Below are 24,675 nucleotides of genomic sequence, written 5' to 3' on the forward strand. Positions count from 1 at the left end.
GGCGACTCCCTATGCTGCGTTTTCTTCAATTTGCTGTTGGAGGAAATAATTCGAGTTGCAGAACTTAATCGAGCAAGTACAATCTTTTATAAGAGTGTACAGCTGCTGGCGTAAGCCGATGGTATTGATATCATTGGCCTCAACACCCGAGCCGTTAACTCTGCTTTTTCCATACTGGACAAGGAACAAAGCCAATGGGTCTTGCAAATGAGAAATAAAGTCCTCTCTCCACGAACAAAAACCAAACGCTATAAGTCACTCATAATTCCCGTCCTGCTATATGGTGTAGAGGCTTGGACGATGACAACAACCAATGAGTCGAGGTTGCGAGTTTTCGAGTTTTCGGGAGAAAGGTTTTGCGAAAAATTTATGGTCCTTTGTGCGTTAGCTGCAGTGAATACCGAATTCGATGGAGCAGTATTCGGGGATTGGAAAAAACGTATAAGAAGTGTATTGGGACCAAGGGGGATTAATGAGAGAGGGACTATCTAGATTTTGAAGAATAAATACAGAATTTTAAAATTATGAACAAAGTCTTTTTTACATTTTTCGCGACTTTGCAATGGTTTTTATTCATTTATTACACGATGCATTAGTTTGATGAAACAACACTTTCTCTTTCTTCAAATGGGACTGCCTTAAAACGTTGAAAAAATCGTCTATTATTTCTTCTATAAAATTATTCCAAGCTGATCCAAAAATACCTACAGAACCGAAACTTTGTTAGTTAACTGACGCGTCTTTGGCTTAAAGGGGAAAATATGTATTTTATATTAAAGATTTATCATAAATGGAGAAAAGTAGCCTTTTCCGGAAGAGTTCATAAAAGGAACAAGCAGAATACACATTCATACTCACATATACACGCATATTAATACGAGTATACTTACCATATATTCATTATGAATATAAATTCCCTCTTCAGCAATCAATTAATTTCTTGCGAATGCAGCAGAAAAAGTTCATACGAACAAATACGATTTTGGAACAATTAGACAATTATATGCCAAACTTCGCGAACACTTTTGCATATGTGTACACTTTATGTCGTAAGCCTCAAGTAGCTGATTCAGCTGATTTCTAGCTCTCAGCATTCATATGTGTTGGCAGGTGTAAAGCATCTAATAAAAGTTTTTTGTATACATTAATGTATACATATAAATATATGCTTATAAATAACTGGTTAATTATGCTCAGGAGTCTAGAGAAACGATTACGTAAATGGAAACATTTTTTATTAAGGAAACGCCTGTTGAACATAGTTAATAGTTTTTAAAAACAAAAAAACAAGAACCCATTGTAGGAGAAAGATGAAATAACAAAAATCTTATTTTATAGAAAAGAAATATATACTTAAACAAGAAATTATTTTGTCAGTGAAAAAAATTTGAACCAATCGTTACAGTTCTTTAAAAACTTGCATAAAAGGATCCTTCTGCGTAGATGCAGCGCTGCCAGCGCGATTTCCAAGCATTGAAGGCGTCACTTAAGGCATTCTCTGGAATAGCCTTGATAGCCGAGGTGCATGCTGCTTGGATCCCTTCTGTCGTCTCAAAATGCTCACCTTTCACCGGCCTTTCCTGGCAAGGAAACAAAAAAAGTCCGGGGGCCAGGTAGCTATTCACATGAAAGGTGGAACTCCTAATCGGCTGCGATATCTGCTCTAACAAACACTGCATTTTTGGCTTGCACCACTCACAGAAACATGTCGTGCGAAAATGTTCGTCCTGAGTCTCCAGGTGCTCGGAGACAACTGGCGTTCCTAGTCGTACGTTCGTTAGCTAGGAACGCCCTCTACCGAATCCAGTCGGTGCGCGCACGCGCCGAAGTAGAGTCGCGGCGGAAGAAAATCAGTCCGATTACTTTCCGCACAAACCCTGTAAATAAAATCTAAAATATTTATTTATTCATCAATTTTTATTTTGTCGCTTTTCAAGTAATCCCCACAAGATATAATACACTTATGCCAACGATTTTTCTGGTCCTCGAAATACTTTTCATGAGCATTTCTTCGGGATGGCCTTCAGCTCCTTCAGCGAATTTTTTTTTTATCTCTTCGATCGAGTGAAAATCAGTTCCACGGAGCGGCAATTTTAGTTTAGGGAACAAAAAAAAATTACACGGAGGCAAATTTGGTGAGTACAGTGGTTGATCGATGGTATCCATTGCGTTTTTGACTTTAAATTGAGTCATGGATCGATGACATGGTGCATTTTCGCCGTTTAAAATCCATGAATTGTTCTTCCATGATTCTGGCCATATTCGACAGATATTCACGATCACGGCCTTATTGGCCAAATATCGAAAAAAATGAGCATCACCTAGTAGGCTCGAAAATCGCACCATTAAGCGTGTCCAAAGAGACATATGTACTTATGGTACTCTTTTTAAAACAAATTTAGCTTTATCGGGACGAGTCGAGCAAGAACGTGTTTCATGCCCAAAACATCCACAAAAATTATTCGAACGAACTTGCGAGAGATGTCGAGCTCTCTTTTTTAATGTTTTCATCAGTTGGAGAGGTCGAAGGTTGTCCAGAAAGAGGCATGTCTTCAACGATCTCTCGACTGTCTTTGATGGCAGGCATTTCGAAATGTTTAAAAAGCAGGGAGATCGGGGCCTTGTGAATTGAGGTCAAGAGACATTGAAATACACTGCTTGAACGCTATAAAAAGAAGTCGGTTTCCATCGTTCTCCATGAAATATGAATCCTTTACGGCATCACAAAATGCAAGAAATCACCTGCACAACCAGCCGAATCAAAGCAAGCTCGAATATCCACGACGCCGAGCTAATAATCTGTATGTGATAAGATCAGAAGGGAATACTATATAATTACTCACTTCCAAAACTAGGTGAAATCCGTAATGTCAAACGGATGTTTTGCTTCACATTTTACCACGCCTTATAGACCGAACCTTGCCTCTTCTGACCACCATAGTTCATTTGTTTCGGTCGATGCAAAAGGAAATATGGTTCCCATCAGTACAGGGATCGATAATTAGCTTGATTCATTATCCGCCGCCAAGCCAGCGCAGTTTTGTTAGGACGAAAATTGTATAGCAGATTGTACAAGATTGTCTTAAATAAACGCTCAAATTTTGAAACATAAACCTCAGGGATAAAGTTATAAGATAGACCTTACAGTCTGTTATGTAATATGGGTAATACTCAACTATTAATATTCATATTTGTCGCTAGAAGCATATACTATACATATATATGATATTTATTTACCATATTAATATAATCTTTATACCCAGAACAAGGGTAGATTAAGTTTGTCACGAAGTTTGTAACACCCAGAAGGAAGCGTCGGAGACCCCATAAAGTATATATATAAATGATCAGTATGCTGAGCTGAGTCGATTTAGCCAAGTCCGCCTGTCGGTCTGTCCGTCTGTATATATACGAATAGTCCCTTAGTTTTTAACACGTTCGCGGACGTGAATGCTATAGCATTCATTTTCATACTGATGCAAAATGGCGTGAATGCTATAGCATTCAAACTTTAAAGCCAATTTTTATTCATTTAATTTTATACAATCTTAAGTTTTTGTAATTAATACACATTTCAAAATAATGACCAATTGGTTCATTAGATACTTTAATATTATTTTAACTTTTCTCAGTGTATTTACAAATTCATTCACGTCATTCTGGTTGAAAAATAGTATCTATATCGTCGTGGATGCTATAGCATTCATTGTACATATATAACGGTTAAAATACGATTTTCTGACTACTCTTATAATATATGTCTAATGAGATTTCGGATATTACAACTAGTTTCAAAAATAATTGCCTGTATATTTTTGCAGCTCCCTAAATTTTTTTGCGTCCGCGAACGTGTTAAGATATCGTTTTGAAATTTTGTAAACATCATTTTCTCTTCAAGAAGCTGCTCATGTGTCGGAACGGTCGATATCGGACCACTATAACATATAGCTGCCATACAAACTGAATGATCAGAATCAAGTTCTTGTATGGAAAACTTTCGCATTTGACTTGGTATCTTTACGAAATTTGAATGGATTACTGCTTAAGGTAATAACATAATCTCCGAAAAAATTATTCGATAGATCGGATTACTATAGCATATAGCTTCCAAGCAAACTGGACACATAGTTACTAAGAGAAATACACCTGTGAAGAGTATATAAGCTTCGGTGCAGCCGAAGTTAACGTTTTTTCTTGTTTTAAATATATGTGTATACATATATCATATATGACGACGATAATTAATTAAAAATAATTCTTACAACTTAATTTAATATTGCTGAAATATAAAATTCATAAAACTTCTTAACCCAATGCGTGTGTTGCTTAATTAACAACACTTCATTGCACTCAAATATCTCAAAATACTATTATTTGCCTTTTTACAACCACTATAGTAACAAATCAACAGTTAGAGGGCACGTGTCTCAGAATTATGAATGAAATTCCTTGCAAACGACGTCCGAAAGACCGGCAAACACTTTTTCAAATTGCTGCAATGTTTACACACAAACATGCAATTGTGCCGATATGCAGCACATGTGTTTATATATATATATATATATATATATATTTGTACAAATGTATGCGTGCTAGTGTATTCTGTCCAAGGGGCATGCGCGTTTTATTCACTCATTTACCACAAACAACGTGTTGGTACCCAATTTAGCGTCCTTGCCAATGAACGCACACACACGCATATAAACTCACAATGAAGTTGTTGTTGGTACATACATAATTGTGGCGTTTCATTTGAATTTTGATTTCTAACACTTTGTGGCAGCAGCAATCATAAAAAAAAATAAGTCAAGACGGGAGTCGCAAGGCACTTGAGTCCGCTGAAAACCACAGTCTTCAAAGGACTGCTTACATTAACGGTCACACTTTTTAAGCGCGCGCGGAAATTCTTAATTTCAATAGAGCAGTGTTTCTAGAGACTTGTTTAGCACTTTCAGTGAAGTAATAAGTGAAGCTTTGTTGATATTTCGTAAAAATAATGAAATTGTGGCTTTGGTTGCTTTCAATAAATCAATTCGTCTATTTGTCGCTGTCAACAATATCGGAATTAAATAACTGTAAGTTTTTATTGGCATAACTGAAAAATGATAAAAAGTTAAATATTTTAAATTTGTATTTAGATTGCTGTTGATTATTTTGCTACCCGACGGCTTAGTAAAATCTTAAAATAGAGAACTAACTAAAACAATTTGTGTATTCCAATTAGATTTGAAAAAAGGCATTAACATTTAGAATTCCAGAAAAAATGCTAAATAATTTTGATTAAAGTTTTTAATATATTTCATCATTACTACAATAAATTTTTTCAATAGAACTTACCGGTTTTCTGGTATTTATAGAAATTTTTTAGTGTCGGCACAAAGAAGAAGTGGCCAATTTAACACCAATATATAAAAAAATTATTGATTTTGGAACCAAACGTGTTTTCACTTTTCTTCCAAAAATTTTCACGTCCAAATGATCTTTCAAAATGGTTTTCACTGGTCCTTCCGATATCCTAACGCAGATCTCTTATTGTTAGTCGTCGATGCTCAAGCAGCAATTATTTTATTTTATTGACGTGTTTATCATCAGTTGATGTCGATGGCCGTACTGGATGTGTTTTTTTTTTTGTTTTTTTTTTTTTTTTAATTTTTACCAATCAAAAACAACACAGAGGGCTTAACCGAAATTCTGAATTTGATTCCACACACAAAATTTAAGGGGTCAGTAGGGTAATCTGCCTTGTTTTTTGACATTTATTCTACGATAGAACTTTTTTCACATATAATGAGGTATATCATGGAATGTATAAACAAATTTTTTCGGAATTTTTTGATGACATCTGTCGGAGAAATGGCGGGGTGAATGAGATGCGTTTTTTGACTGGCGGACACGATTTCTCATGTTTGGATCATATGAAACACAAAAACCCAATTTATTCTTAAAAAGTACATAAAACCGTTCATTAACCCCTACTAGAATCATGAAAAAATTGTGATAAATAAAAAACATTGTCAATAAATTATAATAAACTATGAATCTAGTAGGGACATTTAAAAAAAAATTAAGCAAATCGGTTGAGTAATTCGACTGAAATAATGCTGGCCAGTTTAAAAAATGTGTGGTTGAGAAAAACGTGTTTAAAGTTTGAGGTACTGAAAAAGCATACAAAGATGGCCATAAACGTTGAAAAATTGACATTTTCCTAATTATTATTTTTGAGCCTTTTTCGAAACCTTCCAATGGTAAATTGGGTTTCTACATTAATTTTAAGGGTGTAAGAGAACAGAAAATGCAAAAAAAAATTTTAGAAAAGATTGCCATACTGGCCCCTTAATGGAACTTCTTTGTTGAACAGTTTCACTCATCGTAAAAATCGTTTTCTTACTCTACCTAATCATGTCTATTTTTGCCTCAAAGTATTTCAGCTGAATTCAGTTAGCTCTTTTTATAGCATTTTGTTATCATTTTAACGGCGTTTAAGTCCATGAACAAAGAAGCATCCATAAACACTTAACACTCCTTTGAATGAATCTTTATTATTTTCTTAGGCGAAAAACAGAAAGTTGATACTATATACGTATGTTTTATCATAGTGTTGCATAAATTGGTTTCAAGTCATCCATTATTTTAGGAAAATACTAAATATTTGACAAAAAAAACTTGATACTTATTTTACTTTTATACTTGATTTTAAAATAATTTTTAAAAATATTTAGAAATTTTGTTCCTTCACCAGATCAAGTAAAATGTATCGTAGCTATAGAAAGGCTTCTCTCGCACAACACAAGAAAGCCAGAGTTCAGAAAAACATCAAATAAAGGCGCCTATACAATTATTGTTCTTCTTAATTGTTCAAATATCTATATAAAAGAAACGATAAGTAAATCTTCATTAAGAAACGTAAATGAAAATAAAATATTTATTGAACTCAGTTGGGCTGATGGAAACTCAATACTCAAATACAATCAAATATATATCATTGACTAAAAATTCCATACTTAAGAAAGAAATATGGTTATTACCTTCAACTTCCTTAACCAGATTTTCCACATTAAATAACAGCAATGCATTCATGTGAAGACATCTTTAATGGCATTAACAAGGCAAAATTGTCGTGATTTCACTTTCCATCATGTTTGGCTCGGATCTAAGTTTTTATTGTTGCATTGCATCCACTAACTATTATATATTTTATATGATCTAGACTATGCCATATTTAGCTACACATTTGAAAAATCTGTAAAAATGTTAAGAGAACATTTATTTTTCTTTACCGACTAACCAGTTATTTAAAAGGGTTCTCCTATTGGCACTCCCAACCTTCATTTCTCAAATGCTAATTCTAAATTCCAGAAAACGATTTATTTCTAGATTTAGTTGAATATATTAGTTTGAATATTTTCATTATTCTTTCCTAAGTAAATAGGACTTATTGAATTTAGTTCCCCTGGTGGCGCCATCTACATATATGTATAAACTATAAACCGACTGATGCGTTAGAATCTGCTATCTTTATCGATTGCCCAGTGAGAATTTCATGACATTTCATCGATTGGAAGTTAAGTTATTGCGTTTTAAGTGTCAGTATGTTTGTGCTATCGGTGCGAAAATGAGCTTCGAACAAAGAGCCAACATTAAATTTTGTTTTAGAATTGGTAAAACTTTTACCGAAACGTTTCAATGGATGAAACAAGTTTATGGCGATGATTGCCTATCCCGTAGCAGAGTGCACGAGTGGTTTTAATGTTTTCAAAGTGGTCGTGAGGACATAAATGACGATCAACATGTGGGCCAATCAAAATCCATGATCACCGGAAATTCCATCGAAACTGTGCGTGAATTTATCAAACATCAGCCGAAACCATCATTGAAATGGAATTGAACATCTCCAAAACATCGATTTATCGCATTTTGGCCGGACATTTGGGCTTACGAAAGGTGTGTGCACCGTTGTTTCCGCACAAATTGACTGACGACCAAAAATTGCTCAGAATCCAACATTCATGAAAACTCACATTTTAACCATTAACCACCCCCGTATTCACCTGATATGGTACCGTGCGACTTCTTCCTTTTCCGAAAAATGATTTGCCCATAAAAGAAAAGCGTTATGCAGACGTAGAGGCCATTTAAAAGGCGTGCACCGGCATACTGGCGGTCATACCGGCCAACGAGCTAAAACACTCGTCCGACATGCTTTTGGACCGTACAAAAAGCTGTATTGAAGCAGAAGGAGACCATTTTGAATAAAATAAATTAATTTCTGTTTTTTTTTTAAAGTCCTGTTTACTTTGGAACCCACCTTGTAAATGTTTTGTCTTAGTAGGTACTAATAAGCTTTATGTTATCTTAACATTTTTATCAATTTTTTATGTGTCTAAATCAGTGCAAAATTCACTTTTAGTACTCTCTACTTACGGGCGTACACCTCTTTTAAATAATATATTTACATCACTATGGTATTATAGATAAATATTGTCATTTATTTAAAAGAAAACTCTACTTCATACACGTAAAATTAATATACCCGAAATATGCTATAAAGTGCCGTTACAGTAAACCACAAATTAATAAAAAGATATATCGCCGACAAGCGGAAGTGTTGCCGCAGTGTTTGAAGCAGCAAATGGAAAATTATTTTATTTTTTTTGGAATGCTTCTGTCCAATTTTTTACATTCAGTAAATTTACTTTTTTTTGCATCTTCACAAACAAGCCGAAAATGCAATTACCCACCTTCGCACGATAATTTTCAGACAACGCTACATGCATTTACACCATGCAAGCCACATTGCTACGTGGCTGAGAGGTGTAAAATAGTTACTTCACATGGCAATCAGGGTGATCCAATTTTTATGTGGTTTAAAAATCAAGAAAATAATTCTGAATTTTTCCATTATGCATTGCAAATTATAGTTATAGATGGAAAGAGTGGTCATCAGCTAAAAGATATCTATTACTATTACCTTTTTTCTACCCTAATGTATCGATGAATATTTGAGTGAATTATATTTGGTTAGGTTGGTCTACATATTCTAGTTTATAAACCATAGGGAATTATATTTTTAGTATATGGAGTTTTCTACAGGTAGAGACAAAGCTTTGCCAGCTGTCGAATTTTGAAAATTTGATTTGACTCCGTTCGACTATTTCGAGGGAGTATGCCTGATCATTTAGATATGCTGACACACTCATTACATTATTAACGAGATATAGACAGAATTTTGGAAATATTCTATATGAGACGTAATCACGTAAATCTCTTTGTTGAGTTGATTTGGAGTAAAGGTTCGCCAGCTCTAAAAAATTTTTCATATTATCGAGTATCATTCATACTCCTGACCTTCCTACCTATACTATATGAGATATACCCAACTAATATTAATTAATTGAAAAAACAACAAACTCATATTTCTATAAAAAGTTGGAACACCCTAATGTACCTACATATACTATATGTATGTGGGACCACTTAGCGGCATAAAAATGGCAATTTTCGTCACTGCAACGTAAATCAATGCGTTATTAAGGGGCAAAGTAGCGTAAATATTCATACTAGCCTCATGCGATTGACGGACTGAATAGCTGAAGACCGATTGGCCAGTTAAGTGGCTGACTAAGCTAGCGCGCTGTTTAGATGGGCTTGTCGGCTCAGACATGTAACTATCGTCGCGCTAGTCGGCTGCAGCTAACAAATGGGCCTTACCACTGAGGCCGCAGACTTTGCGACCAGACAGCAACAGCCTTGCAACAGGGTGAAAATTTCTTCCTTGCTCACATTCTTTTCATTATTTTTTCAAATGTTCATACGGGAAGCAGACAATTGAGACTTCCTTTTTTCGCACCACAAAGAATGAAGCACAAAGAATATGTATCAATGATGCGGTGAAGCAACAACCGCGTTGGAAGTAAGTGTTTAAGTTCTTAGGGAAACTGAAAATGGAATAAAAGTCAACTTGTAGGCCGAAATCAGAATGTGTTAAATGGCAATTTACGAAAATAATTTTTGTTAAAATTATTTATATTTATTTATATTTATATTTTACTTATTTTATACAAGTTTTTTTTTTAATTTTAATAATAAATGGAAAGTTTGTCACTCTTGACATTTGTTTAAACAAGTGTTAAACTACATTGTATTACGGGTGCCCTCCAAAATAAGTAAATCAAAATTCTTATATGCAAACTGAAATGAAATCCCTTTATACCACCCTGACGCCACCTCTACGCTTCTTTAGTGCCGCCAAAATTACTATGCGGTTAAACTGGTAGTCCGTGGTGTCCCGCTGCTTTTACTGCATAACCCCTTCTTAAAACCATTATCTTCCGCAGTTCCTTCCAAATGTACAAATTACATTCTCCGAAATGTTCCTGGTTAGAATGTGAAATTCACAACCACTGCAGGAAATCTACAAAATATGCTAAAAAATCCACCAAAATCATATTTATATGTACATATGTATGTTTTGTATATACAAATATATATTGCACATAAGTGTAAAAGCTATGCTTGCTTATGTAAGTAACTCGCAGTTTCATTATGCTAGGTCAAAGGCGTGAATGCAATGAAAAGGCGCGCACCATGACGTATGAGTAACCTATGATTTGCAATCATGTTCTAAACCTGCTCACTTGCAATATAATTTGATTATTGCATGGCAGACCATTATGGTGCTAACTATACTATGCATGCTTATGTATTTTTGTATTAGTATCCTACGTTTTAAGTTTTTGAAGAACTCGAATATTTTCGGTTGTTTATTTGTAAAAATCGTCTAGAAGTTTTACATATCCATAAGCGAACACTAAATTTTAGTTTATAGTTGTACCTTTGCATAATTATTATTTAGAATCGTATTGAATGCTTTATGAACAAAACGAAATCATTGAAGGTTGGAATTCGTGGCAGCGTTTGCGCCTTTACTCGTCATTACTGGGCATATTTTGAGAGAGAAAATGCGGTGTATGTGCTTTTCACAAATATCGCGACATTTCGTTATTTTTCGTTCATAATATTAAGGCTGTTAGCAAACATTAATAGTTGTATCACTCACAATTAGCTAATGGCCGACTACAAAGTCTTTTGAAGAGTAAAGAACTGAAGATAAATTTCTCAAAGTAATGTAATTAAACACAACGGCTACGCTGCCTAGATCATGTCGTCCGAATAGACGAATACAATCCAGCTCTGAAAGTATTCCCCCGCCGGGGGAAGCAGAGGAAGAGGAAGACCTCCACTCCGTTGGAAGGACCAGGTGGAGAAGGACCTGGCTACGCTTGGAATATCCAATTGGCGCCACGTAGCGAAGAGAAGAAACGACTGGCGTGCGGTTGTTAACTCGGCTATAATCGCGTAAGCGGTATCTAAACCAATTAAGAAGAAGAACAAGATATCAAATTTGATTGTAATTCATTCACAATTTCTTCGAATAATGAATGTTGAAGTCTTCATTGAGGGCGTTTCCCCAGTTTTGATCTTTGCAAGTTGCATGAATATTTTTTTGATAAAAATTGGTGTTCTCATCTGGGAACAACGCGCAGTTAAGTTTTGAAATTGAGCGAATCACTTGCGTTCAACACAAGATGTTTTTGTGCACAATTCACATCACCAGCGGCATTATGAGTGAAAAACTTTGCATCGCATTTCAACCGTTCTTGTACAAGAACCATCTCTACATTCTTACCACAGTACACGTCAAAACTACTATAACAACATTTATCTGCATTTGTTGCTGCTCTATTATTATTAAAAATTCTAACTGGTTTCCTATTATAAACTGTCGGCGAAAGTATTTAATCATGGACTCATCTACTGAGAATATTTCGTAAAAAACCTCCCCATTGGCTTGAATTTTTCAGAATGAGATTACATTAATATAAACGTAAAGCCTTAAACATTTTGTCAGTTGAACACGTAGCTAGACTGTTATCAAAAAAATGCAGGTTTCTTTTGATTTCTAAAGGCCTACTTCAACTTATTGCATTTATAACCATAGGAATACTCGTACAAAGATCGTCATTTACACTCCAATAAGCCCGCTCTGTTGTTGGTTGTTAACCAGTAAAAAGCAAAACTCCTAAAAATGATTTCACTTCTTCGCCGCTTATGAGAAAATTATGTCTGTCTTTTTTTTGGCGTGCATAATGCTATTTTTAGCAATAATTGTCATTGAGGTCAATAATTTTCTGAAACAATAAGACAAACTTACAAACCTTTCTACGTCCTCTACTTCCATACTATAATTACCAGGTCAATTGAAAGTTCCACGTCCTGACATATATGTACATGACGCCTAAAAGACCGACGAAAACATCAAAAAAGTCCACAAAATAATTTTTGATGACCGTAAAGTGAAGTTGTTCGAGATAAAAGGCACTCTAAACATATCAACTGATTGTGTATGAGAAAGCTCTGTGCAAAATGGGTGCAGCGCCAATGCAATTCAATCAATTAGTAGATGCTCTGTTGTTTGTAAGACAAAATCGATGAACTGAGAGCATTCTATCGACCGAATTCTCATCTTGTGCATCGGACACCTTAATCTGCAGTGACCAGTATACTGTAACTGTGACTACTCTTAGGTAGACTCGAATGAGGGTAATTTTACGTTGGATTTTTTTTCAGATTGTATCTTCCGCGTAGTTATTTTAACTTTGAGAAGTCCAGACTTTTGCTCCGGAACTCTTCTTCGATAGTACGTGGACTGACTGTAGAGGAGGGCTCCGGTTCTCTCAACTTGGTTGTCAGCCAATTCCTTTTTTCCAATACCGTATTTGGAAATCCATGATTATTCATAGCTAACATGTTAGACCCTTCTATCAACTCCTATATTATTGCCAACTTCATTTCATAGAATGAAACTTTTTGAAATACTACATTAATATGACAACCCGTTTTCCATTTCAACATTCACAACCATATCTCTTTCGAAAACTACTGATGGGTACTAAAAGCTTAGCTTATGTTCTCACTATCCCTGCACAAATTTCTTCCACGTTTTTCGAAGCCTCGGTATTCTATTTCAAGATGCTACCTCTTTTATTTCCCAGGGAAATTCTGGACGAAGAGTTTATCCTCTTAGTAATATAATTACTAAAAAATGTCATCCTCAGACCGTTTCCGATGACCTACAGTTGAAAAGTAGTTCTTAACCTGTCCTTCCAATGTCTTGATGACGTTTTCACTAAACTCGTGCAAGTTGTCATAATTTTAAAATTATGGTATATGGAGTGGAGTGAGCAACAGAATAACTTTCAGTGCACGTTCACGGTTCCAGTCGTACATACAAATGCATTCACAGTTGCTGCGTTTAAGACTCGAAGTAGGGCGGAGAATCTATCTTTGGTATACTGGGGTTAGAAAGGGTAAAGACAGACTTCGATGCTTTTTAGATGATTACTTAGTACAAACAATAATTATTTTTAAAGAAAAAACTTGGATTGGCTTCAACAATGTTCTCTTTTTCAAGTACTTCGAATTTGAAGACTCAAATTCCTTTTCTAGAAAACTTTTCGGAATTTCGAAAAATATCAGTTTTTTAATTCAATTCGAATTCTCGTTTGCTTTAAACTTACTATTTTGTACAGAAATGTCAAAAAACGACATACATACATGTAATGCCTTATTCTTAACATTCCATTTTTAACTCCATGCTAGAAACGCACCACAGTCTCTGTAAACCTCAAAACAGATTTTGGATGCCCGCAGTCGTATCTAAATATTTAATTCAACATATTTTCACACAGCATAAGTATAAGATAAACTAGAAAAATGTGTCTCCTTCCACTCCCAGACTTTGCGTGGTTGTCGCTACATTTGAAATTTACCACTGCCTTAGCCTGGCTTGTTTAGCGGCTAAGCTGTTAATTTATATAATTGCTTCCTCTACTTTCACCACGACCTTTGCATGTTGGTATTTCAAAACTGTTAAATATCAAAAAATAATTGTCACTTGTAGGCTTTAATAACGACTTAATAATCATTAAAATATGCCTCAAATTTATAGCGGATGCTCATTTCGAGGTCAGTTAATTTTTGTTGCGGCCATCTGGATAGCCTTACATTCCCACCAAATTTATTTGCGCGACAGCTTACTTTTACTTCTTTAAAGTATGTAAGATTTAATTATGCATCTGTTGCAAAGTAAGCAGAAATTTTCAATTTATTAAAGATTATTTGTGGGAGATATTTGTAAGCAGCAAAAAATGCAAATTATTAAATCTTAAGACCACATTTGAGTATAGAAGTACAAAGTAATTTACTTTATGACAAAAAAGTACCCGGAAATCGTAAATAACAAATGCATAATGCACCAAACCAATATCCGCCAATATCGAAAAAAAAAACAATGAGCATCACGGCTCGTTTTTCCCTCCATTCCGATGATTGTTGACGTTTTTGCATGTCAAACTCATAAACGCACTACTGAGGTGTACAGACTTAAGGAGCCGCTGTAAAAAAAACTGTTTCACAGATCGAGCTCACATTTGGCATAGAAATTAAGGACAGTCCTACCAACTTAGCAAAATGCATTTTTTTGAAATATCATTTAGCCGGGAAATTTAATGATAATTTCCGGGTGCATTTTTGACACAATGTATTTAACAATTTTCATTTGTACTCAGTTGGAAAGTATTACATATTTATTTTTGTATGTAGCTGAAATTAAAAGAAGAAAAAACGTTAATTCTCAAATACAAAATATTCCCTATAAAAACTTGATTTTGTTGGTTGGTCAGCTTTCATGACAGCTGTACAGTATGCCATAAAAATTCTATCTGAACAATTTCTTTGGAGATGTCATTGTGACCTCAGACATTAACCCATGCCAAATTTCACCTAACCATCTCGTCAAATGAAAAAGTATTCATTACAAGCACTTAAATACGATTGTTAAGTTTGTATGGCAACTGATCATTATAGTGATCTGATCTGAACAGTTTTTTCAGAAATTGCATCATTGTCTTGAACAATAAATCGTTTTCTATATCTTGTAAAATAAAATATAAAATAAAATAAAATGAAAAAGCTTTCCAAATAAGGACTTGACTTTGATCTATCTTTTACAATCAACCTTTTATTACCCCTTCTCAAAATTAGTGACGAATTTGCTCAATAGCCATCTGTTCAAGTGAAGAGTTCACATTAGCAGTTATAAATAGACCGAAAAGATCGTAAGGTTAGGAGTGCGGTTGATCGATCTTTGATTTAAGCACTTTTACAAAACCTTAATATCCCAATCAACCTGTCATGAAACTTGTCAATTGACTTCCTCGAAGAACGCAGTTATTGGAAAAAATCATTGATGATTCAATGTCTTAAGGTTTAAACCTTCGGAAACTGAAACTTTCTACAAGATCATGGAAGATAGAAGTAATTAAAATGTTAGCCATATTCAAGCTTCAAGTTCCATTAACAATGTATTTTCAGTGCTCGTATTTAGCAAGACTTTAAGCGGCTTACTTAACTTCTATAACGCATTTCGTGGGCTTCTAAATCTGAGAAATGTCGTGCAGCTGTAATCTACTATATTTTTCAAAGGGTAGAGAAAATGTGTCATTGTCTACGGTACGACAATCACAGAACAAAGTTTCTGCTGAGTTGCTGTTTCACACATTCGGACTCAAGATCGCATATAGCTACAAATGGAATTATAAGATTTAGTTGAACATTTTTCTGAATTTGAAATCAAAGTCTATTTAAATTGACTTTACGAGTATTATTTTGGTTATATTAATTTGCAAATCCTTCGGCCTTTATTATTAGAACTGAATTTCTGACTCATGGTTACTGGGACTATGTCAGGCAAAGACCAACATCTCGCTCCACCACGTTTTTCAGTATAATGGACCTTATCTATCCAGTAACGCACCATCACTTTGGTTTTAACCTGGTTGGTTATAGCTAGATATTCAGGGTAAAGCATTGTTACGCAAAAAGTATTCTAACGATAGCTAATTGTCAGGTATATTATGTGATACAAGATATGATAATTAAGTAATGAGACTAATTCCATAAAAACCGTATATTTGAAAATTATTATACCACTCAGCCATCCCCTTCAAAGTAGTCCCCTTGGGCAGCTATATAGCGATTCCAGCGCGTTTTCCATGCTTCGTAACATTTCTGGAACGCTTCGACTGGGATGTCCGCGAGTACCCTCGTCACGGCCGCCTGGATGTCCGTAATCGACTCAAAATGGGTTCCTTTGACCACAGACTTTGTTTTAGGAAACAAAACAAAGTCACAGGGTGACATGTCGGGCGAATAAGGCGGCTGTTGCAACACGGCGATCCCTTTAGAGGCCAAATACTGGAACACGCTTCGGGGCGGTGTGGCACGGCGCGTTGTCATGATGAAGGATCCAGTTACAAGCGATGTCTGGGCGCACCCTGTTGACTCGATTTCGCAATCTTTCGAGTACTTGGCAATAGTAGACTTGATTCACACTTTTCCCTGGTGGAACGAATCCTTTGTGGACGATTCCACGGCTATCAAAAACGGCAGTAATCATCGTTTTCACCTTGAACTTGCTCATGCGAGCTTTTTTCAGGCGGGGGCGAGCGGAGACAACCAGAAACACCTGGCCACGACTAAGAGTACTATCACCATACACTCTTACAATTTTAGCGTACGTTTCCGAAGCTGTTTCGCCCAATCTGGCGCAAAATTTTATCGCGACGCGTTGCTCTTCATTTCGTTTTTCCATTTTCGTGACGAGTACTACAAACACACGTCTACTCGACTTGACGCAGCAGACGAACTAAGCAAGCTAGAGCGATGGTACATATATCAATGGAGAGGGGAAGATGCCGAAAAAAGAGAAAGGGAATTTCAAGGTAACAGGTTTACCACAAGCGCGACAATAAAATCAGTCTCATTACTCAATTGTCAAACCTCGTATTACTGGAAAAAAGTATAGCCGAAAAATAAATATTTCCTTATCTACTTCTTAACTTGATTTAAATCAATGCTACAAAAGTTCCATTGAAGTTTGAAAAGCCCACAAGATAGAAATCAATAAATTTTTCCAGAAAATTCCGACTATTGCTAGGAAATAAATATTTAATTCGTTCACTTACCTCAAAGTTACATATACCATATAAGAAACAATTTAGATATTTGCTTTAATTTAAGACCGCTTAATACTTCGCTAAACTTTGCGCCAAAATTTAATTGGAGCTAAAAATATGCAAGTATAATGCTTCGCTAAACCGGTAAACCCAACATATGTTTCTATAAACTACCTAACTACCCCTCACTTCGTAATAACTGCTGCTTTTTCAGTGTTAATGCCGCGTCTAGCTGTAAACTTCCAGTTACCTTTGCATGTATGCAACATTTTGTCTAGACACGTGTGTGTTAAAATGTGTTGGCAAAGAACTCCCTAAGGTATATCCTAAATTGCGCTTAACCTCTTAGGGCATATCTTTGCATATGCTTATAGCAATCTTATTGGCAAATGGGCGAAAAAAATCTGGTAGTTTCAACATTTGTTAAGTGTTTACGCTTATTATCACGGCATTATTCGCTTATATAACATAATAAAATTTTGCGGTTTGTTATGCTTTGTTGTATCGCAAATATGCACATGACTTTCTTTTTGTTCCCAGTGGAGAGTACAGTTTGGTTGGATGAAGCATCTACTAATATTTTACTATATAATAATCCAAAGAAAATGGTCAATGACTTATAACATACGGTAACATAAAACCAGTGGCGTAGCTAGGGGGGGTTCCCTTTAATAACTTCAGATCAACTTCATTTAAGTCTCCTAAGTTGGTGAGCTCAACCTCAAATAGGGTTCCGTATCTTGATCTCGGTTGAATTATCTATGGTATCAAAGCATTTCGCAATACACTCACCACTTATTTATATTCCCTACATCTGACTCTAATCCGTATCTTTTAGTCTCTTTTACAATATTAATTATGTTATTACTATTTTTTGCAGCCGATCCCAAATTTAGTGGACCTATAAATAATGCAACGACGCCGGTTGGACGTGATGCGACTCTCACCTGCGTCGTTCACGACTTGATGTCTTTCAAGGTTGGTAGATTAAATTTTTATTTATTTTAATTTTAACTTCACTGAACACAATTATTCATGTTATTTACCAGATATATTTGTTATAGTGTGAATAATCTCACAGCAAATGAGAGAACAATTCAAATTTTATAAATCCTTAGTCATAAGTAAAATATCAATTTCTTCGAAGTTAGCATCGAAAATCGAAATATTTGCCTTCGATCTGAAAAATTAACCAGGTAACGGTGCGCATCGGACGGAAGTCGCATATCTTTTATATAAACAACCTTCAATTCGAATTAAAGTTAGATTAGGTTAAGTCGTGGGATTGAACTGAAGACGATGAATCTCACTTGGATAGAAAATTTTCCTTTGTGTTACCCAGAAACTCCTAAAAGATAGATCACCAGATGCTCATCGATCGACGAATAGTTTTGTGCTTCAACAAACTTATTAAAGCGGTTAATATCAATTTCAGCAGCTTAGCTGGTTCGCCAAAGGTGTGGCTACCGAGATATTTCAATCTCAGTTTCGCAAAAGCTGTGCAGTAGAGAAGATGATTCCACCTCGCATTCCTCCTTACAGCTTTGGCAAAGAGCGCCCGGCAGAAAACTTAGCCGCACCGCCTGTAAACCTATTGTATAGTATTCAATGCTATAAATGTGAAGTGATCGACCTAGGTAAAAGCCAGTAGTTCCGTTGGCCTTTTACCGTTCATTCCGGGTCAGATGGATCTCGCAGTCGCACAAGTTCTGGTTGTTGACCAGCTATTGCTGAGCTCATTTTAGGTCCAATGGTTAAACGCTAGAAATTAAGCAGACATTGGAATTGAGGAAATGGTGCGATTCTGCTGTGTTCGGTGTAGTCTAATATAGAAGAAGTTTGAAGTTACCATAGCCGCTCGGCTCAGAAGGAGGCTGCACATCTACTGCTGCACTGCCTTGATGCCAATCACCTCCGCTTGGAAGACGCTACAATGGTCTGGTAATCTGAATCTATAGTTGATGGGACGCTTCCGACAGAAGACTCCACCAAATACTCCCCAATTACTTCGTTTCCTTCGGGAAGAAGCCCTTCTTCAACGGATCCGCCCCATCCACAAACCCCTCGAAGTTGTGTGAGCCGAACTATTAGAGAAGGTTTTTCAATGCAGTGATTTAGTTTAGAAGGAATACAATCGAAGCAGAAGGTAATTTCACTCTCTGGGCCTCTTATAAACCCAGTTTCCCTAAACAGTCTTCGACTTCAAGCGACGCTGGAACGTGTAGTATGGCATTGAATGCCATTGTTGGGTTAGTTCTTAGTGCAGCACAAAATAACATTATTGGATTAACTATGGTTTCACAGAGCCAGAGTACTACTTTTGGTGAGAGGTCCCACCTCTTCCTAGTTGCTCCTATATAACAGTATAAACAGATACCTTCACCTCACTCTCTACTTGATTCTTTGAGAGCTTCCTATCGAGGATAAGCCCCAAGTACTTCACCCGATCACTGGTTGGAGAATAGAGCCTCCCAACGAGGGGAGAATACCGTGAGTAACGTAAGGAGTTTAATATCTAATACTAAATAAAGCTCCGTTTTATCTGGATTTATGGCTAATCCATTTCTCTCTACCTACCTGGTAAGCACCCTAGGGTAAGGTCGTGGACGGTGTTCAGAAATTTTCCTTTCACCAAAAAAGCTACATACATCGTCAGCATAGGCAACCAGCCAGCGGCCTCGTTCTTCAAGTTCATTCAAAAGATCATTCACCAACAGGATCCAGAGCAAGATAGAAAGAACGCCACGTTGCGGGGTTCCTAGCTTTTTCGGTAGGCATGCTGATCACCTAGTAGCATGTGCCTTGGAATTCGACCGCTGATGTACAGGTCCAAGAGTCTCTGTAGAATTTTCAATAGAAATATGGAGAGATTGATAGGCCTAAAGTCTTGGGAGTTACATGAAAAGATTTACCGGCTTTCAGAACGAAAGGCATTCTAACCTGCTTCCAAGCCGCCGCAAAGTGACCTGATCTAACGCAGTTCGCGTAGATGGGGGCAACCAACTGCTTAATACCTTTGTTTCATGCTGATACTGTGCAGGGATAATGCTGTCGGATCCCGGAGACTCGAACGGTATAAAAAAGTTAATAAGCCACGTGAGGGGTATAATAGGAATATACATACGTGTTTCTGGGTAAACAGTTACAGTCGTAGGGCATCCCTAATTTCTAATCTTCCGTTCTCACCGCGCACCTTGGTGCGACTACGAGCGGCCTCGGTCTGGAAACCAAAGACTCGCTATATAAATGTGTATAAAACTTTATTTCGCCTAGCGAGGTTGTGCGCTGATTTTAGGACCCGCTTCGTAGAAATCACTCCTGATGAAAAAGAAACAACTGCCTCGGATGAAAGACCTCCCTTGTGATGATGACCACAGCTAACGTAATGACTATGATTTAAGGACATGCACTCGGAATTTCCGATCCCTAAATGGAGAAGGGCCCGATGCTCAGCTGGTTAATGTTCTTGTAAAAGTAAAGGCTACCATCACCGTCATTCAAGAAGTGCGATGGAATGGATACGAGTAGGTCTTTGTGACGTTTAAAGTGGCAGGGTAGGCAAAGAATGCATCTTTGATACAACAGTTGAAAAATTCAGCCTCCATGGCGTAACCTCTTTAAATGGGTTGAAGCTGGTCGACTTCGCAAATGGTCAGGTAGTGAACGAGGGGAAGACCAAATAGAGAAAGGCCACGCTCCGGAAGGCCTGTCGTCGAAAATTGCGATAAAATAGCTGAATTAGTCGAAAGAGACCGGCATAGTAGCAGCCGTAGCATCGGTCAAGAGCTGGGCATGAGTCATCAAAAATTCATTTCAATTTCAATAAATAAAAAAAAATCAATAAAAAACCGCAAAACTTGTTTGATAAACCAATATTAGAAATTTGGGAGATAAGAGAAGTATTGACTGGATTCTATCCTTTTTAACACTTTTGACATACTATATTATCATGCGGAAAAGATACTCTCTGAATTTCAATTTTTAATCTCACACATTGATCGAAATTTTCGGAAAAAATTCAACTAAAGCACTGGGATCCACACATTCAACACTTAGAGGGCTTGAACAATTTTGTGACGATTTAAACAATTTTTGGTTATAAGATGGCCTTATGCCTTTGAAGCATTTTTCGTCCAAAGTTTTATGATTGGTGATTGATTTGTGTACTGGAAAAGGAAATATCATAGGAAATCTAAAATTATGCAAGTTGAGAAGCCGATTTACGTATTTTCACACTATCGTAAGAAGGCTTGTATAAATTAAACTTATAAGGAGCGGGGCCACTCTCACTTTTCAAAAATTTTGAAAACACAGGTGTCCCTCCTGAATGTAACTTGTTGTGCTAAATTTGAGATCTGTATTTTAATTTACGGCTTAGTTATGGAACTTCATATGTTTTCTGTTAATGACATTTTGTGGGTGATCCGATGACGCCCATCTACGAAATCGTCCTCACCTTTTTACCAAGGCATATGTGTACTTCATCAAAATATCTCAATTTTTTACTCTAGTTATAGCTTGTACAGATAGACGGCCGGACAGAAAATGAGCTACACCAGCTTTACCATGTCATCGTTTGAGTCCCATTGCTTTTAACAAGTTCTTTATTATTATATATTGAAAAGAAAAAATATAAGACCACAAACGTTAATACTTTCTTTTGTAACATTATGTACATATGTCATTTACAGCTGGCTTGGTTAAGAGTCGACACACAAACCATTCTCAGCATACAAAACCACGTCATCACGAAGAACCATCGCATAGGTATTAGTCACACAGAGCATCGTATCTGGCAGCTGCGTATAAGGGATGTACGCGAATCAGATCGAGGCTGGTATATGTGTCAGATAAATACCGATCCGATGAAAAGTCAAGTCGGCTATCTGGATGTGGTCGTGCCACCCGACATTATTGACTACCAAACCAGCCACGACATGATTGCGCAGGAGGGACAAAACGTGACTCTAATATGCACTGCAACAGGCTTGCCAACACCCACGGTCACTTGGCGTCGTGAACGCGATGTTCCATTATTACAGACTGCCAATGGTACTGACATTTACAGTATTGACGGTACGAATTTGACGCTGTGGCAGGTGACAAGAGAAAGCATGGGCGCATATTTGTGTATAGCTTCGAATGGTATACCACCGACTGTGAGCAAACGGATACTAATTGCTGTTAATTGTAAGTCTCACACACATATGTAAGTTTGTAGATATTAATAGAATTTATAAAATGGTTCCACTTTTCAGTTGCACCAACCGTTTGGACGCGCTACGACACCATATATGCGGGTTTCGGTCAAAAGGTTACCCTAGAGTGCATTTCCGAAGCTCACCCTACGACCGTTAATTTATGGCTGAAAGGCAAGGAATTTGTTCAGAGCGGCACCTATGAGTCCGTTACTTTGGATAATGTTTTCAGAATTGTTATGCGTTTGACGATACGTCCTGTTGTTTCAAAAGATTTTGGGGATTATCATTGCGTGGCGAAAAATTCGATGGGTGAATCGGAACGCATCATAACTGTTAGACGTAAGTAGTCGAAAAATAAATAAAGTTATTACAAATAAACAAAGTTATTATCTTACAGACAAGTCCAAGAAAAGCGTCCATCATACACACGACCTGGAGGGAAAAGACAATCACTTGATTTTAATTGAAGGTGGATGAAATAGTATTATTGGATTTTTCTTAAAATAATTAACTGTAATTACTTTCAGAATACACCTCTCTTGCCACATCAGCGTCCTTACATGTCAACAAAATTTTAATATTTTTAACAATGACCTTTTGGAAACTGTAATGGATTTATATGCAATAAAGTTGAAGAAGTTGTAATAAAGGTTCAAGTTCCCCTACTTTTTTAAAGAATAAACACAGAAGCTTCAAACTTAATGGGGAATGTTTATTATCATTCGAAAGAATTTTTGAATATTATCTCTTTCAAGTATTGACCGCGGCTATGTCTCAGATGGTTCATCCGTTGAGTCCAGTTTTCGGCGACTTGTTCGAGCATTTCGACTGGTAACTGGCAAATGACACGAGTGATGTTTTGCTCCAAGGGCTGAATCGAAGTGGGTTTGTCCACATTCCACTTTACCCAGGAAAAACTTTAACCGTGTGATGTGATATCACATGATCTTTTATGGAATTCGACCGTCCTACAACTTGAAATTATCTACTCACCGAAGTACTCTCTCAATCAATCCGTGGGTTGATGCGATGTGTGGGAAGTGGCACCATCTTGTTGAATCGAAATGTTGTCGAGATCACGAGCTTCAATTTCAGGCTTCAAATATTCGGTTATCATAGCGCGATAACGGTCGCTATTGACAGTTATCTTCTCACTGGCATCATTTTTAAAGAAATATGGGTCGGATTCCATTGTGGAGCACCACCACCACACCAAACCGTTGTTTTCTGGATGAAATGGCAGCACTTGAATATCTTCAAGTTCCTCTACGTCCCAAATGCGGCAAGTTTGCTTGTTTACATACTCATTAAGTCAGAAATGGGGCTCATCGCTGAACAAAATTTTACTCGACGGATCTTCTGGAAACTTTTCAAGAACCCATAGAGCGAGGCGACGTCACTTGGAAAGGTCGAGCGACTTAAATTTTGGCACAAGCTGTATTTTCAATTTAAGATCTCGACGTAAAATACGAGCGGAACGCGCGAATCTTATTCTTTACAGAACTTAAATAAAATAATAAAGTTGAACGATTTGTAAGCGTTGTTCAGGCGTATGTCTTTCCTCGATGAAATGCCAAAAAATACTGAACAAAAATAACATGACAGCTTGACACGAGTCACGCGTGATGTGTCAAAAAAGAAAGTTTTTGCAAAAAGTTACTCTACTTAGATCACCTGTTAAAAGTCGTCTTCGGTTCAGTGATCTCCTATTTAATGGAGACAACACAATAGAATATGTGAGGACCTTTTTAAACTAGTATAACTGATTGTTATTCCTCATTTCTATTTGCTTTTACCATTTGCATGTTCGATTCGCCAATCTCCAGATGTTAAATTAGTACGTTTGCTGGAGAAATATGTTGTTGCTGCAGAAGTGTATTTGTCATAGAAATCTAGCTCGGTTGGATAGATAAAAGTTTAACCTACTAGAACATCCTCAACACAATTAGTATCACTAATCTAACCAACAGTAGTTCACAAAGGTTGACCTTTTAACACTCAAATTTTCTAAGAGAATATAATTCTACAAGGACGTATCTGCAGCGCTGGAAAAATTTCAAACAGTTTTGGGAACGCACATCAGAGTGGGACACAAGTAAAGAAAAAATAAAACATGTTTTTCAATTCTTCTATTTAGAAATAAACGCTACCGAAGTGGTTGAAAATGTGAGTAGTGTCTGTGATCTTGATAGGAGTTAATAATGACTAATTTTGGCTTCGTCAATTCTGTTCCAAAAATTTTGATACCAAAGTTGTACCACGCTCTGAAAGATCAAGTGTCCAAGATATTGCTAAAATAATAGAAATCGCCGAGTCTGACCGTGGGTAAGTTCTAAGAAGAGGATGGTTACTGCTGATGAAAAGTGGATCAGTTCCGACAACATTACAGAAAAACGGTC

General features: G+C 36.5%; 1 protein-coding gene across 1 annotated transcript; it reads left to right on the top strand.

Moving 5' to 3' along the window:
• Positions 1 to 4,871: 4,871 nt before the first annotated feature.
• On the top strand, positions 4,872 to 22,926 carry LOC105229905 (opioid-binding protein/cell adhesion molecule homolog). The gene is made up of 6 exons (XM_049461943.1): positions 4,872 to 5,075; positions 17,956 to 18,053; positions 21,767 to 22,265; positions 22,334 to 22,615; positions 22,674 to 22,745; positions 22,804 to 22,926. The coding sequence occupies exons 1-6, from the start codon at positions 4,997 to 4,999 to the stop codon at positions 22,884 to 22,886; spliced, it is 1,113 nt and encodes a 370-aa protein (XP_049317900.1). The 5' UTR covers positions 4,872 to 4,996; the 3' UTR covers positions 22,887 to 22,926.
• The last annotated feature ends 1,749 nt before the right edge of the window (positions 22,927 to 24,675 follow it).

Source organism: Bactrocera dorsalis, chromosome 1, assembly GCF_023373825.1.
Source record: "Bactrocera dorsalis isolate Fly_Bdor chromosome 1, ASM2337382v1, whole genome shotgun sequence".
Taxonomy (NCBI): Eukaryota; Metazoa; Arthropoda; class Insecta; order Diptera; family Tephritidae; genus Bactrocera; species Bactrocera dorsalis.